The 18,876-nt window shown below is 36.3% G+C and overlaps 1 protein-coding gene across 1 annotated transcript in view; it reads right to left on the reverse strand.

Moving 5' to 3' along the window:
• Nucleotides 1–18,876, reverse strand: part of GRAMD1C (GRAM domain containing 1C) — a 105,911-nt gene that overhangs the window by 33,224 nt on the left and 53,811 nt on the right. Inside the window, exons 6-8 of the mRNA XM_028493448.2 lie at nucleotides 7,191–7,309; nucleotides 4,663–4,795; nucleotides 1,096–1,255 (exon numbers count right to left, since the gene is read on the reverse strand). Of these exons, the coding sequence (XP_028349249.1) occupies nucleotides 1,096–1,255; nucleotides 4,663–4,795; nucleotides 7,191–7,309 (412 nt within the window). The remainder of the gene's footprint in view (nucleotides 1–1,095; nucleotides 1,256–4,662; nucleotides 4,796–7,190; nucleotides 7,310–18,876) is intronic.

An 18,876-nucleotide genomic window follows, 5' to 3' on the forward strand; every position in this document is an offset into this window, starting at 1 on the left:
AGGACCTGAATAGATATTTTTCCAAAGAAGACATACAGATGGCCAACTGGCACATGAAAAGATGCTCAACATCACTAATCATCAGGGAAATGCAAACCAAAACTACAGTGAGGTACCACCCCACACCTGTCAGAATGGTTGTCATCAAAAAGACAGCAAATAACAAGTATTGGGGAGGATGTGGAGAAAAGGGAACCCTTGTGCACTGTTGGTGGGAAAGTAAACTGGTGCAGTTACTATGGAAAACAGTATGTAGGTTCCTCAAAAAATTAAAAATAGAACTACAATACAATCCAGCAATTCCACTCTTGGGTATTCATCTGAAGAAAATGAAAACACTAATTCAATAAGATATATGCACCCCACTATGTTCACTGTAGCATTATTTACAGTAGCCAAGATATGGAAGCAACCTAAGTGCCCATCAACAGATAAATGGATAAAGAAGGTGTGGTGTGCGTGTGTGTGTGTATATATATATATACACACACACACACACACACACACACACAATGGAATATTACTCAACCATAAAAAAGAATGAAATCTTGCCATTTTTGACATAGATAGACCTAGAGGGTATTACGCTTAGTGAAATAAGTCAGACAAAGACACATACTGTATGCTTTCACTTATATGTGGAATCTAAAAAACAAAACAATGAACAAACATAACAGAGTCATAGATACAGAGAACAAACAAGTGGTTGCCAGAGGGGAAGGGGGTTGGAGGAGGAGAAAAACAAGTGAGGGAGATAAGAAGTACAACATCCAGTTACAAATGAGTCATGGATAAAAAGAAAAAAATTGCTTTTCCCTTGCTACTGCTTCATCTCCACCATCTTAAGGCTTGGGACGTTAAAAGCTAAACGTGATGAAGATTTTCAAATTCCAGGCTTCTGAAAAGTGGAGAGAGGTTAGATTTAGCAGCCCCTTTCCTCTATTTCTTATTAACTTCCATCCTTTTTTGGTTCATTATAGAGTGAGACTGTATCTAATGCAAAAATCAAATGCTCAATTTGCACACACCTAATATAAAAGTAAACATTAAAAGACGTAACTGAAATTTTACTAAAATTTATAAGAAATTCTTTACCTTCATCAACAGAATCTGAAGTGCTGCTTTTGTCCAAAGAAAGATATTCATTTTTATTCAAGTCCAGTGATTTTGATGACAGTCTACTTAACCTCTTTTCTGAAGTTAGGGAAGGACTTTTGATCTGTTTCTCACTTTGGGGTTCCTCTTTCCCTAACCCCTAAAAAGCAAACAATGAGATCTTTAATAATAAAGACACTTTGAAATACTGCTTTTGAAAAATTTGTTATGTTTGTATCACATTTCCAATTCAGCCCAAAAAATATTGGTAGATAACATAGACTATCCTAAAGTCATCTTCTTATACATTAATGAACAATAAATTTATGAAGAACATCATAAAAAAAGAACTCACAGACAATTAACAACATGTGAATCATTTAAGTCGAAGAGAAAGGGGACAAAGGACAAAAATAATAGAACAGTCAGTACTTGGCGGTGTGCGAAAAAGAAAGGAGTCAAACCCAGTTAGTTTCCCCAGACAATACCTGCCCCATCACCTCCAGGAAGAGAACTCACCCATCTCAAGACCAGTAACTAAAGGGGAAAGGGAAAGAAAAAAGAGAGATAAAAGTCACATAAGAGTACAGTGAGGGAGAAAAGATTAAAAGGGAAAATTAATTTCACAGCAAACCCATAAGAACAGAGTTGGCTTTGCTGTTAAGGGACTAAGGAATTGGACATTAAAATATATTCAATATATACTGCTATCCATACTTTCTGGGAATGGCTTAATAAAGATATGTCATTTCTATAACAAATTTAATATTAGGCATTAAAGTATGAATGCTATTGCTATGTTAGTTGTATTCAAGTAGAACAGTATTATAATTAGGCTTAATAGAACAGTGTGATAAATATAAACTACACAGCAATGTACTTTCTTGCATTGTCTGTGTATAAGCAGATGAAAGACAGCAAAAGCATATCTATAACTTCCTGCCCCATGAGATCTTTGAGCAGCACTGAACAACAGAAGCAGCTCCAGGGAGGAGACCGGTTTCCATTGGCCGCTCAGAAAGCAGAATACCAACCAGGACCCAGGACTCAATTTATTAAGGGATTATACTATCCTAGTTGAGGATTGATTTTTCAATTAGAGAGTATTGTTAAAATCAAGACTTGATTTATTTTGGAGTTCCACACTACGAAGCAACAGGTTTATTAGCTGACCCAGGGTCTCTTTAGATGCTAAGTAGAGTAACTTTCCACACATATTTCTCCTGTTGTTTCTAATTAAGATACAGTTCCTATTATAAAGAACATGGACAGGTACTTATAGGAAAAGTAACAGTCCCTATCTTTGAATGGTTAGCATCTGGACAATTTTTATTTCTTTGTATATTTTTCTATATTTCCTGAATTTTTACAAAGAGTATTAATTTTATAACTTAAGAAAAACCTATGGGCTTCCCTGGTGGCGCAGTGGTTGCGCGTCTGCCTGCCGATGCAGGGGAACCGGGTTCGCGCCCCAGTCTGGGAGGATCCCACATGCCGCAGAGCGGCTGGGCCCGTGAGCCATGGCCGCTGAGCCTGCGCGTCCGGAGCCTGTGCTCCGCAATGGGAGAGGCCACGACAGTGTGAGGCCCGCGTACCACAAAAAAAAAAAAAAAAAAAAAAAAAAAGAAAAACCTATTTTAGTCTTGGAAAAAATGTTATTTCTAACTTTTTGTTATTTCCAACTTTGTTGGAAGTAAAAATGAAACAAATTAAGTGACATATGATATTCATGATATCTGAGAATCTCACTTTACTGCTCTTGAGTGCAAAAGGAAAAAAAGGACCAAACTTCTAACTTACTTGTATTCCATAACCTGAAAACATCTATACTAAACATCAATGAATATATAATCAATCTTAAAACATTAAATTATTCCTCTACATTCCATTCCCTTTCCTTAGAGAACATATGACTTCCTTTAGGGACAAAACTAGAAGCAAGGACCAATAGGTTAAATTATCCCAAGAGCAGGTACAGAAGACATTGTCAAAGAGGCTGTAGGAAGGTCTCAAGAAATATTAGTAGCTCTGAGAACCCAGTCCTCAAAGTCAGACTTTTGTAAAAGGAGGAGGGGACTATAAGAGATCCCCTGTCCTGTTACCACCCCAAAATTGAGTGGTTTGGTCTTCTCAGTGAGAACATACAAGGGGATTGGCATTCAGAATCACCTCCCTTACACCAGCAGTAAGTTCCTAAGGGTCTCTTGATGAATAAGTTTTACGTGAAATCCACAACACAAAATCAGACTGAGATAGGTGCATGATGATTGCCTGAGACAAGTTTATAACTTGATGGCCTTTTACATGAATATATTCTGTTTCAATGTTTCCCCAACATTTATTCACAGCAGATGCTGGGAGCTCCAGAGAAGGTAGAAAAGGTCCACTGCTGACCAGTTTCAATGTTTCCCCAACATTTATTCACAGCAGATGCTGGGAGCTCCAGAGAAGGTAGAAAAGGTCCACTGCTGGCCACACACAGATTCACCTTCAATCATAATAGCTTATGGCTATTGAATACTTAATATGTGCTAGGGACTGTTCAATGCATTTTCACATATATTAATTCATTTAGTCCTTATTAAAAAACCCTGTGGGGTATTAGTGTCCTCATCTTACAATTGAGAAAACAAAAGCACAGAAAGGTTAAGGAATTAAGTTAATTTATTTAAGGTCATACAGTTAGCAAGTGGCAGATGTAGGATTTGAAGCCAATGCTCTGATCTAAAACGAGAAATTCAGCATTGGCCCCAAACTTGCATCCCCAATCAGAAGAAAAAACGTTGTACACTCTTAGCACTCAGAATGTGGTCTAAGTACCATTCTTCATTAAAACTATGGCTCATTAGAAAAAATGGCTGATACTAAGTCTGGGACAGAAAGTATACAAAATGTGCCTAGGACACATTATTGTACCAGAAAGAAAGGAAGTCATCAAAGATTATTGATTATTTCAAAAGGACAAAGGAGCCAACCTGAAGGGGCTCCCATTGGCAGAGGGGACAAACTGAGTATAAAAAGTAGTAATAATAATGACTTCAAGTGATAGAAACTCACTGAAATTTAAAAAAATTGAAGGGCTTAGAATAATACTTGAAAAAATAAAGAAAGTAACTAACTACGAAGCGCAGTAATTAACTGGATGTGCCTGCTCTAGTAATCAGTTTAACAAGCATCTATTGTTATTCAAGCATGGTGCTCAGAGTTCTCATCTCCCCTTCAAAAGAGATTCTTTCCACTACGCACACTACCTACTACGGGAAAAATTCTGCTAACTATGAATTTCTCCACCTTACTGTATTTTTAATGATGTCTATCCCCTTTACAGACTGATGCTCAGGGAGCTGCCTGGTAACTCTGTACCATATCCAGCTCGGAACAGAACCACGTATTATTCTCATACAACCTCTGCAACTTACAGGCTTAAAACTCTTGTCCTGAAATAAAAGAGCAGCCTGACATCTTAAGTTTTTAAACATTTTGTATATTGTATTTTTATTTGCTCTTCCATTATGATGAACACATGGCAGTATCAGACAGATTTTAAAAGGGATATCATATACTAACCCCTTTTTGTGGATTTCCATCAATCGACTCTGTTTCTGAAACCCGACTAATTGATTCACGGGTAAAACTGATTGGCTTGGATAATTTTTCATCTCTCTCCCCACAGCCATCCAAGCTGCTTCTTCTTGGACTTCTGTAAGAAACACATCATAGAAACATAAACAAGGTCACTTCCACACAAATAGCTGATTTAGTCTCCTCACTGAGGTCCTTTTCTATTATAAAGCATTCTGACAACAAAATTTTTTTGTAATGTAACAAATAAGCTTCTACTTATAACAAAGCTATCTTCTTAAATCACATGCAAATTGACTTCACTGCTGAAAATAAAATATGCTCATATAAGATTTTATAAACTTCAGAAACCATTAAGAAATTAACCAAGTACAAGTGGCCATAACAGCAACTAATAAAATGAACATTGCTTATTTAAATTTCAGTTGTGGACAATGAAGAAGCTTCGAAAGGTGCAGGGTAGGTGTTTGAGTTGGATGCCAGGCAACACCGGAAGGCAGTTCTAGATCTCATCTCCTTCCTTCAGATTCAGTCCCAGCTGAGATGGCACATCACTCCAGGAAGGGGAAGCTCCTGATGTCTGAGCACAGAGCCCATCCATCAATCCATGCCTCCCTTCTTGTTCTTCTCGTTCCTGAGAACAGGAATTCCTAAGGTAAAGGAAAAGCTTTCAAAGGGTCATAGGGACAAGATTACAATAAATGTCTTGGGACCTTCTTTTCCTCTTTCAGGGAGTGGGGGGAAAAACAGGAAAGTGTATTAAATATAAAAGCAGCACAATGGATCTAATTTCCAGACCTCAACTTTATTGAGCAATTAGCATTCCCATGTAATCACTGCTATGTTTAGACTTAAAGCTCTCCTAAAATAAAGTGGCTGCCTGACATCTGAATCCGTATTATCCTGACAAAGAGACAGAAAAGCTAAAAAAGCCTATTCTACTCCACCCAAATAATACTTAGGTCTACTACTCAGTTACTCCTGGCCAGGCAGAATAGCAGGACTCCGAGGGAACCAAACAAGGAAAACACGGCTCCTGGAGACAAGACCACCAGCTGAGTGTCTGTACTTGAGGATTTTAAGGATGGAGGTGGATTGTGGAGAAATGAAGAAAAAAAGAGGAAGGAGAGTGAAGGAAAGATTGAAAGTGAAAAGAAAGAAGATGGAAGAGCTGAGGAAATAAAGGTGTGAGGTAGATATGCTTCTCTCAGAGACTGGAAGAATGAGAAAAAGAGTTAGAAGAAGGAATGAGGATCCAGGGAAATCCCAAGCCTAGTAAACTGTACAAGGAGAGTAGTCCAGTGGAAATTTTTAACTTTACAGAAAACTAATAAAATATACATGTGTAACCATGTAAAAAAGACTGTAAAATATTAATGCTGAGCTGACACAATATAAATAGGATCAGTATAACTAGAAGACTTATCTAGATAGAATAAAATCTTTGTACACACATGAGACTTTGAAAAATTTCCATCTTAAGACTTACTTGCTACAGAATTTTTAAATAAATAATTTACCTTATTTTTTATTAAGGTATAATTCATATATCATAAAATTCACCTCATTTAAAGTGTACAATACAGTGATTTACAGAGTTGTGCAGTCATCACCACTATTTAATCTTAGAACATTTTTATCACCCCCAAAGAAGGCCTGTGCCCATCAGCAGTTGCACTCCCCACTCTCCCTTTCTCCCAGTCCCTGGCAACTGCTCATCTACTTTCTATCTCTATGGATTTACTGATTCTGGACTCTATTTCATATAAATAGAATCATACAATATGTGGTCTTTTGTGACTGGCTCCTTTCACTTAGCATAATGTTTGCTCTAGAACTTTCATGTATTATCCTTAGTTGTTTTTATTGCTCTGACCTCAATTACCACTGGACAAGAAGCACTTTTATTTGTACAGGTTAATAATAATGTCCACTCTTCCAAGTGAATTCCCATCAGTCAAAAATAATCTCTCTCCACTCTGAATTTTTCCCACATTATCTATTGCTCTTTTTGGCCCTTATCATTTTCAACCCTGTATTATAATTATTTGCATTCCCTGTAGTGCTATAAGCTCCTTTCATTAATGCATTCAATATTTATTGAGTGCCAACTACATGTCAAGTACTACGCTAGGGTATCCTTGAGGAAAAGTCGTATTATCTTTGTATCCCTTAAAATATCTTCCAGCTAATTTTCTTTAGTGTTATCTATAGGTGAAGAGATTTCACTAGGTACTTCTCCATATCCTTAAAAAAAAGGTTTACTAACCCCATGTTTTAAGCAAATCCTAGGTGACACAGTTACAAAGTTAACATTTCCTCATCTGACCTGTATTTGCTTACCAATTTAGCAAACTATTCACTGTCCTCACCTTTCACTCATTCCACTACAGAGAAGCAAGAGGCAAATTTCACTGGATGGTGAATAAATAGAAAGCCTGAATTAGTAAAGTCTAAAATAATTCTGCTTTAATGATTAATAAATCTTGACATTTCGAAACATTTTGCAGTACCTTGGCTGCACATTATCCTCAATCGACAGGGACAAGTTCTCCATCTCTTCAGCATTTAAGCCTAGCTCAGTGCCATAGTTCTGCTGGAGCAGATGCCAGAATTCCTGTCTGGTCAAGCTCTAGAATGACAGAAAGATTACCCTGACTATTGGAAAACATAACATAGTATACCACATAGTGATTCAAAACATGAATTCTGAAGTCAAAATGACCTGTTGTGCAGTTACTAGTGTATGGCTTTGTTAGTTATTTCACCTCTCTAGATATCAGTTTTCTGTATCTATAAAAAGTGGGTTAACAAAACGTATCCGACATAGTTGATACTGGGAATAGGTAGATGATGATTTTAAAGTGTGTAATATAATAACTACTGTCAATGGGTGTAAGACATTTAAAACCCTCTTTTTATAAAATAATTTGTTCACCGTTTCTGGCAATTACTAATCTGTGATTTAAATTCTGCAATCCAACCAGTCTACCAGGATGACTGGATCACCATTCAGAATACCAAAAGTCAGTTCAGAATCCCTCCCCTTAATTCATAATGTATCTGAATATTTTAACTATATTTGAAACCTTATATATCAGTAAATTTTAAATTATATTTTCCTAAAATATAAAATGCAAGAGTCTAGAAATCAGAATATTTCCGTTTTTATTTTTATTTATTTTTAATAAAGTCCAGCTTGTTCTTTCTTTGTAGGTATCATATCAGTGTTAAATAATCTAATATAAAAAACGTATGTGTTACAAAGGAAAACAAAAACAATAATAGTATGACAACCAACAGTCTGATTTTTAGAAACATTATAGATGGTTAATTACATAATTAAGCAAGGTAGAGGGAGGCAGCATAACACTTGAAGCAACTGTTGGCAAGATTCCTTACATCTCTCATTCATTCAACAGATATTTATTTAGAACCTACCACATGTGTATCACTGCACTAGATGCTAAAACGGATAAAAATGATGTCCTACTTGCTCTCAAACAACTATAATTTAGTTGAAGAAACACTGCAAACTTTTAAATAAAAGTTAAATATGACAAGCTATATCATTATTATGTACTAAAGAACTGGTAGAATCAACATGATATAGAAATCTAAAGGAAAGAAATATTACTGTGGTTTAGGGTGATCAGATGAGGTTTCACATTGCAGAAGGGTCTTCAGCTAAGCTGAAGGAAGGACATGAATAGAGGAAATGGAGAAATAAAAAAATTGGGGAGAGGGAAGCTACATAAAAATATAGAATAAAATACATGAAAAACATAAGCAATATTTGTTTTGAAGTCAGTTATCAATTTATCAGACTAATCAGAGTAAAAATTTTAAGTGGGTAAATATTAGGGATAAATATAGGGAAATTTTATGGGGCAAAAACATACAGACACCTAGAATTCCTCACAGACATTCCCAATGACAAATACCACATTTCCTTTTTTCTTTTTCCCTGTTTCTCCTCTCTGTCTAGTAGCTATGGTATCTTTGTTTGCTACATTACACTAGATGACCTTCATTACATTTCATGGAAACTCAAAGATATTAAGAACAGAATTTCTGCACTTTAGACTGCTAGTTCCCAGATGACTAAGATTTCTTAAGAGTAGCTGTTGAAACTTCAGATGTTACTATCAGTATTTCAAAAAGTAAAAAATATCCAAACAGTTACCTACCATAAAGTTTTTCAAGCTAGGTAAAATGTCAGGCCTCTTCGTTCGGGGCTGAATTATATTAACCTAGAGTGGTTATCTCAGGCTGATAAGAAACTCTCATTGGAAATAATGTATCCCTAATAAACGATAATGTTCTAACATTTTATTATTTAATATACACCACTTATTTGGTTGACAAAAAGTCTTTTGAAGCATAGTGTCCATAGAAGAAAAATAAAAAGGATCACTAATGGTAGAGAAACAAACCACTGTTCTTGATCCTAAAGGTACCCATACACATTTCTGATTCCCACTCCAGAAGAACCATTTGTGAATGGCTTTTTTTTTTTCACAATAGCAGTTAGCTCATACTAATAATTAGCTCAATAGTCCAAAGATGTTATCTTTGAAACAATTTTAGTGTCATAAATGCATGGTTAACTTTATAAAGAGAAACAAGCAATATTTCAATATACTTGTGGAAGATTAACCTTTTATAAAAAGTCTTCTGAAATAATAGGTATCAAAGTATTCCAAAAACAAACTAAAGCAAGTAGATAAACAATGAGCTAAACACTCAGACAGCTTTCTAAGAGTCAAAGAAATGAAACTTATATGTAAAATAGTTACAACAAAAATACAATTTTATTTGACTACATCAATAAATGTTTTAAATATATTATCAAATACTATCAGGAAGTTAATAGCAGAGTAACTTCAATATACTTTTAATCTGTTAATTAAATTTAAACATATAAGGTTAATAGAAAACAAAATAGAACTCATTTAATTTGTCACCTTATAGATTTGCTAATTTGTTAAAAATGACTTTTTCTACAAAGTTGGCACAAAGTCACAAAAATGATTATTTACAGCCATGCTGAATATTCAAACATTAAAACATATACCCAGACTGATATTCATAATTCTTTCAATAATCAGCAGCAGAACCAGGGTTAAGTAACCTTAAAAAACAACTTAAATTTTAAACAAAGGCTGACCACCTACCTGCTCACAATGGGGAGGAAGGCTCCCCGTTCAACCTGCTGAGCACTTGAACAAAATAAAGACGAATCAAGCAGTAATCAGATAAGGCTCAAAAGTCAGATCAATTTCTGGCCCAGAAAGCTTTGTATTCTAAGTACGTTGCAAAGTCTTTATCTGCAGCAGAGTTCCAAACATTTAGTGACAACCATGCTTCAATCTTCTAGTTTTGTTATGAGAAGTTTTCCTTATAAAAGACAAGCTCGACTATAATTTAAGGCAAATTATTTGTCACTTCCTGGTTTGTAGTATCAGCACTCTTATCCAAGGCTGCACTTCAGAATGCAGAATTGGAAGTTACACCTCACTCTACAGGTTCCTAAGCCACTCCTACTAGAAGAGGGTAGGTAAACAGGGTTTTATTAAAGAGACAGTTCCCAATTTCTTCTGTTCTACACACTGATTAGAAACAAAAAATGCAAATGAAAATATCTTGCCTATGCTCAATTATGTAAAATGCTTATTGCAATATGATTTTAATCTCATTTTTTAAATTAAATATATTAAGGGTTAAATTTTCTTCTCCATGCCTAATACTTCCTATTCAATTCTGGCAATGTCATCGCTTCTTCATACCCCACTTCTTCAGTACTAATGTCACATCCCCATCAGACTCCTGCATTAACCCTTTACAACTATCAAGGATTGCAACTCTTGAGTACTATAAATGGAACGTCGGGAAATGTCAAGAAGAATGAGCTATTCAGGTGGAGCAATTCCAAGAAGCAGTCGGCATATCTTTCATCACTGAAAAGTTTACATGTTGATTACTCAATAATTCTTTCCTTTAGAAATATTTTTTCCTTTATTCAGAATAATTTCCTGGCAGGGACCTACCTGGACTATAATAAACACTATAGAGAGTCTCATCTACCAGTTCTAATTTATTTCCCAGAAGAAAAATTTTCTTCTAAATGAAAAACCAAATCTTGCCCTAATTTCAACCTAGCTAGTAACAACTACCTAGCTGTTACATCTAGTCTGGAAAAGTGTGTAGACATGTCAAACGCTACTTGATAGACTGCAAGGATCAACCTTTTGGGGGGAGGTAGGGTTGCTAAAATCTAATCAATCATTTTATACAACAGCAGAATGAGGGACCAAAGCGACACTGGAGGATACTACTCGCTCAAAGGGAAGAGAGCTCACTATGGGGCTAGCTTTTACTCCCTAAAAGACAGTGCTCTTGGCATATTATGGCAGGTCTTACTGACCTAAACTGTAGATACATATCCTCACTGTACCATGGTAAGCAAACAGCTATGAGAAAAATATACATTAATTGTACTGTAAATGATTTTTATATACTTTTGCTAAATATAAAAATCCCTTATAGTAAACCACTGGATATGGAGCAGAGCTGAGCTCAGTAGGTTTAAGAGGGAAAACAGAACCTAAGACTGGGCCCAGAGAAAGTCTGGCATGCAAAGGCTGAGTGGAAGAGGAGGAAAAAAGGACAGAAAAATACAAGAGAGGTAGAGCAAAGTTCAGAAAGAATGATATGGAAATCAAGGGAAGAAGGTGTTTCAAAACAGAGGGAGTGTGCCATGGTGTGAAATGCTGCTGAAATATCAAGTAAGATGAACTCACGTACACCAAATCAAGTGTGCAGAGAAGTGGAGCGGCCTGGCAAGCCAGTTCACCATGACTGGGGAGGGCGGGGAGAGGAAGACACAGAGAGGAAGAAGGAAAGAGTCAGTGGGGAAGGGGGAAGCAGCCAGGTCATGAAGAGCCTGTATTCCATGCTAAATATAAAAAGCCACCTACTAGTTACACATAGAAAAGCAACAAGTTCAGAAGTGCGTTTTTTAAAGATCCACTTTTAAAATGACTGCTTTTTTTGGTAACAACCTAAAGCAGTGGTCCCCAACCTTTTTGGCACCAGGGACCTAATGTGAGCAATGGGGCGCATCAGATGAAGCTTCGCTCACTCACCTCCTGCTGTGTGGCCCAGTTCCTAACAGGAACCTAACAACTCCCCCAGGGGTTGGGGACCCCTGACCTAAAGGACAGATTAGAGTGTTAAAAAGAGATCCTTAGGAGACTACTGTAATGGTTCAAGCTAGAAATGATGAGGGCCTTGATGACCAACATGACATGTTGGCAAAGAAGAGGTAAGAAACAAGGATGCACCAGGCTTCTGGCTTGGGTGACTGGGCAGGAGGAGGTATACTTCACTGACCAAGGGAAAATAGGTAGAGGAGTTCTGCCAACCAGAAAGGTAAAAAAGAGGGAACAATATACAAATACTAATACTTCTACACTGCCAGGTTATTATATAGAATATGTGACTAAAATACTTAGTAATTTGCATTTTTTTTCCTGGTAGGTTTGAATACTGTACTTATTAGATTTATAGGACTACTGGAAAACTTCTAGATTTCCAAGTAATTCCAAAAGAAAGAATCATTGGAGAGGGGCATACGCAGTAATAAGAGGTTTGATAGGTTGAGGAGTCTGCAGGAAAAAGCTATATGACACTCTTCTGAAAGGTCTCAAAGGTGACACTAACTTGATAAACTAACCACTGTTTGCAGAATGGCCTCAGCACTGTTGACATCCTAGAGATGCACTCAGATCAGCTGACTCAAACCAGCCACACTCACAAGCTGCATATACATGCTCCGTAGTAAATATACTAATGCATAGTAGGGGAACAATCTTTTCTAATCATCAGAATTTGTTCATCCTACCATCCAGGTACCTGAATATCTTGGAAACCAGACTAGAAATCAGAAATTTGCATGATAAGCATGAAGTCAGAGCAAAGGTAGACAGTTTTAAAGGAAAAACTACTGTGACACAGATGGAGCCTGACGATTCATCTCTGTCCCATCTTTGTACATTTCTCTAGTGGTCAAAGTCTGCCTCTGTGACTTTGCTTTTCTGGCCTAAGTCTTAAGTTCTTGGCCTAAGTCTGGCCAAGCCCCCTTCAGACCAACACATTCTTTCTTTATATATACTAATACAATCAGTAAACTGTTTTAAATCCTTTTTTCCCCAGCCCACTTGAGGAACAGGATACTCTCCTGTCATCCTTCAACTAGAGATCCCCAAAATAGAAGATGGAGTGACATGTATCAAAACTGGAAGATGGTGGGTCTGTATACATTGACAAAACACCCCTCATTACCTCCTCCCTAATTCTGACACATGCCTCCTACTTCTGGCCTTTGGGAATAAGCCTGAAAGCCATTCTGTCTCTTTAAGCTTTAGAATTTAAATTGAGTGCAGATTTCTGCTCTATTAGGCCCTGGATTTAAACATCTACTCTCAATATGTACTCTTAAATTTCCATGGAGAGCTAGCTTCCTAGTAGCCCCCATGTACTGGCAAGAGATACCACTATTATATCTCTCAGAGAAAAAATAGTACAAAAAGAACAATTTCATTCTGTACACATCCTGCCTGTATTATTAGCATGAGTAATCCTAAATCTAATAATATGATAATATCACTAGAAACATAAAAGTATTAATGAGGCTGGAGTTGTGGGCTGGGGCCAGATCATACAGTCTCTATAAACAATTAAAAATTTTTATCCAAAGGTGATGGGTATTAAGCAGGAAGCTAACATTAGCAGGTATGCATTTTTTTTTTCAAAAAAAGATGAGTTTGGTTTAGTATTGTTCAGAGGTTAAAAAACTGTTTCTGTAAAAGACCATAGAGTAAATATTTCAGGCTTTGTGGTCCATTTAGTCTCTGTTGCAACTACTCAACTCTGCCTCTGTAGTGTGAAACCAACTACAGACAACACATAAAGAATGAGCATGGCTGTGTTTCAATAAAATTTTATTAATGGACATTGAAATTTGAATTTCAGATAATTGTCATGAAATATAAATGTAAAACCACTCCTACTTTGTGGACCATACAAAAACAGGCGGGAAGACTGTCTGGCTCTGATACAAAACATGGAAGGGGGTGGGGCTTAAACTCAAACAAAAAGTGGAGGGCTGGAGTGGGGAAGGGCTGAAAGACAGTAAACATCAATTGTTTGTAACCGAGAATGGAGCTGCCACAGTCTTCTGGCCTCACAAATCTCAAACACTCAATGTGCTATCTGCAAGAAGGGTGCTAAACGCAAAGGTTGTGAACTAAGCTGAAGTGCTATTAATTACAGCATGAATGACATGGTGACAGTTTAGACACATGTCTAAACATTGAAGACTTATGGTAAGCTAACTCAAATATCAGAAATAAATTGTCCTTTCTGAAGCAATGCATCAGAGGAACCTTACAAATGAAAAAAAAAATGTACTTTTAAAAGCATTCTTTCTCAAAGGCACCACATTTGCCTCCAGCTTTTTCCCCTTTTGTAGATTTATCTTACTGGAGAATTAAATAAAACACACACACACACACACACACACACACACACACAGATTTAAAATCATTGTATTGTCTTAATCAATCTTACTGGAATAGTCTTTTATCTAGATTAATATGCTATGCCTTTAAGGCTTTATTACGCAAACAGCAAGCAAAAGTAACACATATTTACTTTTACTCTCAAATTCCCTAATTAAAAGTAAACATGATTATAATATTCTGAACTTAAATTCCCTAAAATAGTTTGAATATATACAAAATATATTATTCAAATTACTTGTGTTGTTTTCTAGAATTTTGTAGTTAAGCTGTGTATTTTATGAATTTTGGTTTTTACCTTCTCTTTTAAAAAATAGTATTACAAAAGATCAAGGAATCTAACCAATGTGGCTTTATCCCTTTAAAAAACTAGAAGACAACTGAGGCTCGTAAAATTACAGATAATACTAAGACTATACCAAGCACCTACCACTATGCCTGGCACCTAATAATTCCTAAGTGGGAGTTACTATTATTGTTATACATATTACCATGTTAAAAAGAATTGTTCTTCAAAGATCACTAGAAGAACACAGGAAGGGTAGCTTTGTTGTTGATTTTGTTTTTCTAATTCCTTTTCTGGGTGAATTCTACAGTGTTCAAAATTCCAATTAGGACAGTTTTAAACCTTAGATCTCACCTTCAACTTTAATTAAGGTCGGTATAGTACTTAACATATAGTATATGCATAAACGTTGATTTTTGTCACAGTATAGAGCAGAAATGGTAACCATTCTCTTTATTAAAATGAGAGTATAGCGATATTCCCTGGCGGCGCAGTGGTTAAGACTCCACACTTTCACTGCCGAGGCTGCGGGTTCAATCACTGGTGGGGGAACAAAGATCCCGCAAGCCGAGCAGCATGGACAAAAAATTAAAAAAAAAAAAAAAAAAAAAGTACTTTATTGCCACCTACTGTCTAGCACAGGGAACTCTACTCAGTGCTCTGTGGTGACCTAAATGAGAAGGAAATCCAAAAAAGAGGGGATATATGTATACGTATAGCTGAATCACTTTGCTGTACAGTATACACTAACACAACATTGTAAAGCAACTATACTCCAATAAAAATAAAATTTAAAAAAAGGAATAAACTGAAAAGCAAGAAGGAAAAAAATTTTTTTAAAGTACTTTATTGCTAAAAAATGCTACCCATCATCTTGAGCCTTCAGTGAGCTGTAATCTTTTTGCGGGTGGAGGGTCTGAACTATTGTGAGAACTACCAAAATGTGACACAGAGACACGAGGTAAGTGAATGCTGAAACGCTTGCTGGACGCAGGGTTGCCACAAAACTTCAATCCATAAAAACACAGTATCTGTGAAGCACAATAAAGCGAGGTATGCCTACAGTGTAAGAGAGAGCAGCCTCCTATGCAGGAGCCATTGGAAAATGACACAAGTCAATGGAGATGACATTGGAACTGTGAGATGCAGGCAGAAAGGACTCTAGGATGTCAGAGGACTGAGCAAGTGATGATAATAGTAAGTGATGATAATAGTAATATCAATAACGTTAACAGCAGTACCTGAGCTTCACTGGTCCTACTACCTGCTGGTCCCCATGCTGACTGCTTTATGTTATGTCTAAAAGCAACTAAGTCCCTAGCTCTTAAGCCATCGTTTTCACCAGTATCTCCTGACTAAACACACCCCATATAGTTTACCCTGTTAATGTTACTTCTACCACCATATTCTATACATTCTCCTCAATGTGAAATGTCCAGCAGATGCAGGACCACATCCCTATGTGACCAGAACCACTAAGTAAATATACAAAATCCAGCCACTCTGAGTCTCCCAGCGCTCCTGCAAAGTGAAAGCATCCGAGCAGAGCACTGTTTGAAAGACCCAGACCTCAGCAACTGCCTGAAAAACTGGAAGTCGTTCAATCCTAAGAGCCCTTAGGTAAAAGCTGTGCACTCCAGTGAGGAGCTGAGCTGGGTAGCAGGGAGAAGAGGAGGTCAAGTTTCCGCCAGTGGTGTTTAAGCTCCTGCTGCAAAGAAGGAGCCTTTCTTATCAGCTGGAAATCTCTACTCTTCCCCCAAACCATTTTTTAAAAAAGTAACAGTTTTACTGAGCTATAATTTACTTACCATAAAGTTCACTGTTCTAAAAGCATACAGTATGGAGGTTCCTTAAAAAAACTAAAAATACAGCTACCATATGATCCAGCAATCCCAATCCTGGGCATATATCCAGAGAAAACCATAATTTGAAAAGATACATGCACCCCAATGTTCATTGCAGCAAGATTTACAATAGCCAAGACATGGAAGCAACGTAAATGTCTATCAGCAGAGGAAGGGATAAAGAAGATGTGGTACATATATACAATGGAATATTAATCAGCCATAAAAAGAATGAAATAATGCCATTTGCAGCAATATGGATGGACCTAGAGATTATCATACTAAGTGAAGTAAGTCAGACACAGAAAGACAAATACCATATGATATCACTTACATGTGGAATCTAAAAACTGATACAAATGAACTTACAAAACAGATTCACAGATTTAGAAAACAAACTTGTGTTTATCAAAGGGGAAATATGGTGGGGAGGGATAAATTAACAGTTTGGGATTAACAGATACACACTACTATATATAAAACAGATAATCAACAAGCACCTACTGTATAGCACAGGAAACTCTACTCAATACTCTGTAATAACCTATATGGGAAAAGAATCTGAGCAAGAATAGATATATGTATTTGTATTGATATAACTAAATCACTTTGCTGTCCACCGGAAACTAACACAACATTGTAAATCAACTATACTCCAATATAAAATAAAAATCTTTTTTAAAGTTTTTACAAACTAATGGCTATAGAGAAATAAATGTCTGTTTAAAAAAATTTTTTTAAATAACAAATAACAGCTTTACTAAGCTATAATTCACATACCATAAAATTCACTTTTCTAAAAGCATACAGTTCAGTAGTATTTAGCATATCCTGAGTTGTACAACTATCACTACGAATTTTAGAATATTTTCATCAACCCAAAAAGGTGGCCAAATTCATTAGCAGTCACTCCTCATTCCTCCCTCCCCCTGGCAACAAATTTATTTTCAACTTCTATGAATTTGCCTATTCTGGACATTTAATAAAAAGAGAATCATACAATAGGTGTTCATTTGGGACTGGATTCTTTCACATAGCATAATGTTTCAAGGTTTACCATGTTATACCATGTATCAGTAATTCACTCCTTTTTATTTATCCATTTTATGAATATACATTTTGTATATTTTTATGTATACTTTCATCTGTTGATGTTTCTATTTTTGGCCACTATGAATAATGCTATGAATATTTGACTGCAAGTTTTTGTGTGAACATATGCTTTCAATTTTCTTGCATACAACCCTAGAAATGGAATTGCTGGGTCATATGGTAGCTCTATATTCAACATTTTGAGAAACTACCAAACTGTTTTTCAAATTTTTCAAAGTTTTACGATGCCACCAGCAATGCATGAGGGCTCTAGTTTATCCACATCTTCAACATTAGGTAATGTCTGTCTTTTTATTTTAGCCATCCCAGTGGGTGTGAAGTGGTATCTCACTGTGGTTTTGATTTATGTTTCTCTAACAGCTAATGACACTAAGCATCTCTGTATGCACTTGGTCATTTGTATATGTTCTTTGGAGAAATTACAATTCAAATCCTTTGCCCACTTTTTAATTGGCTATTTGTCTTTTTCTTGTTGAGTTGTAAGAATTCTTTATATACTCTTAACTTGCACTTATTTCCTCTCCAGATATGTAACTCTAGATGCAAATATCTTATCAGATATATAACTTGCAGAATTCTTTATATACTCTTAACTTGCACATATTTCCTCTCCAGATATATAACTCTAGATGCAAATATCTTATCAGATATATAACTTGCAGATATTTTCTCTCCAGATATATAACTCTGGATGCAAATACCTTATCAGATATATAACTTGCAGATATCTTCTCCATGAGTTAGTTGCCTTTTCCCTCTCTTGATGGACTCCTTCAAGCACAAAGTTTTTAATTTTGATGAAATCCAATTTATCTATTTTTTTCCTTTGTCACTTGAGCTTTTGATGTCATATCTAAGAAACCACTGTCTAATCCAAAGGTCATGAGTATTTACGCCTACAGTTTCTTCTGAGAGTTTTATACTTTTAGACCTTGCATTTAGGTCTATGATCCATTCTGAGTTAATTTTTGTATATGGTATGAAGTAGGGGTTAAAATTCATTCTTTTGCATGTTGATATCTAGTTATTCCAGCACCATTTGGTGAAAAGACTATTCCCCACTGAATTATTTTGGTAACCTTGTCAAAAATCAATTTATGATTGATAATTAATTTTAAGATTTTATTTCTAGATTCTCAATTCTATGCCATTAATCTATGTCTAGACTTTTGCCAGGTATTGACTGCCTTGATTACTGCAGGTTTGTAGTAAACACTGAAATCAAGAAGTGTTGGGCTTCCCTGGTGGCGCAGTGGTTGACAGTCCGCCTGCCAATGCAGGGGACACGGGTTCGTGCCCCGGTCCGGGAAGATCCCACATGCCGCGGAGCGGCTGGGCCCGTGAGCCATGGCCGCTGAGCCTGCGCGTCCGG

Source organism: Physeter macrocephalus, chromosome 1 (genome assembly GCF_002837175.3).
Source record: "Physeter macrocephalus isolate SW-GA chromosome 1, ASM283717v5, whole genome shotgun sequence".
In the NCBI taxonomy this organism is placed as follows: domain Eukaryota; kingdom Metazoa; phylum Chordata; class Mammalia; order Artiodactyla; family Physeteridae; genus Physeter; species Physeter macrocephalus.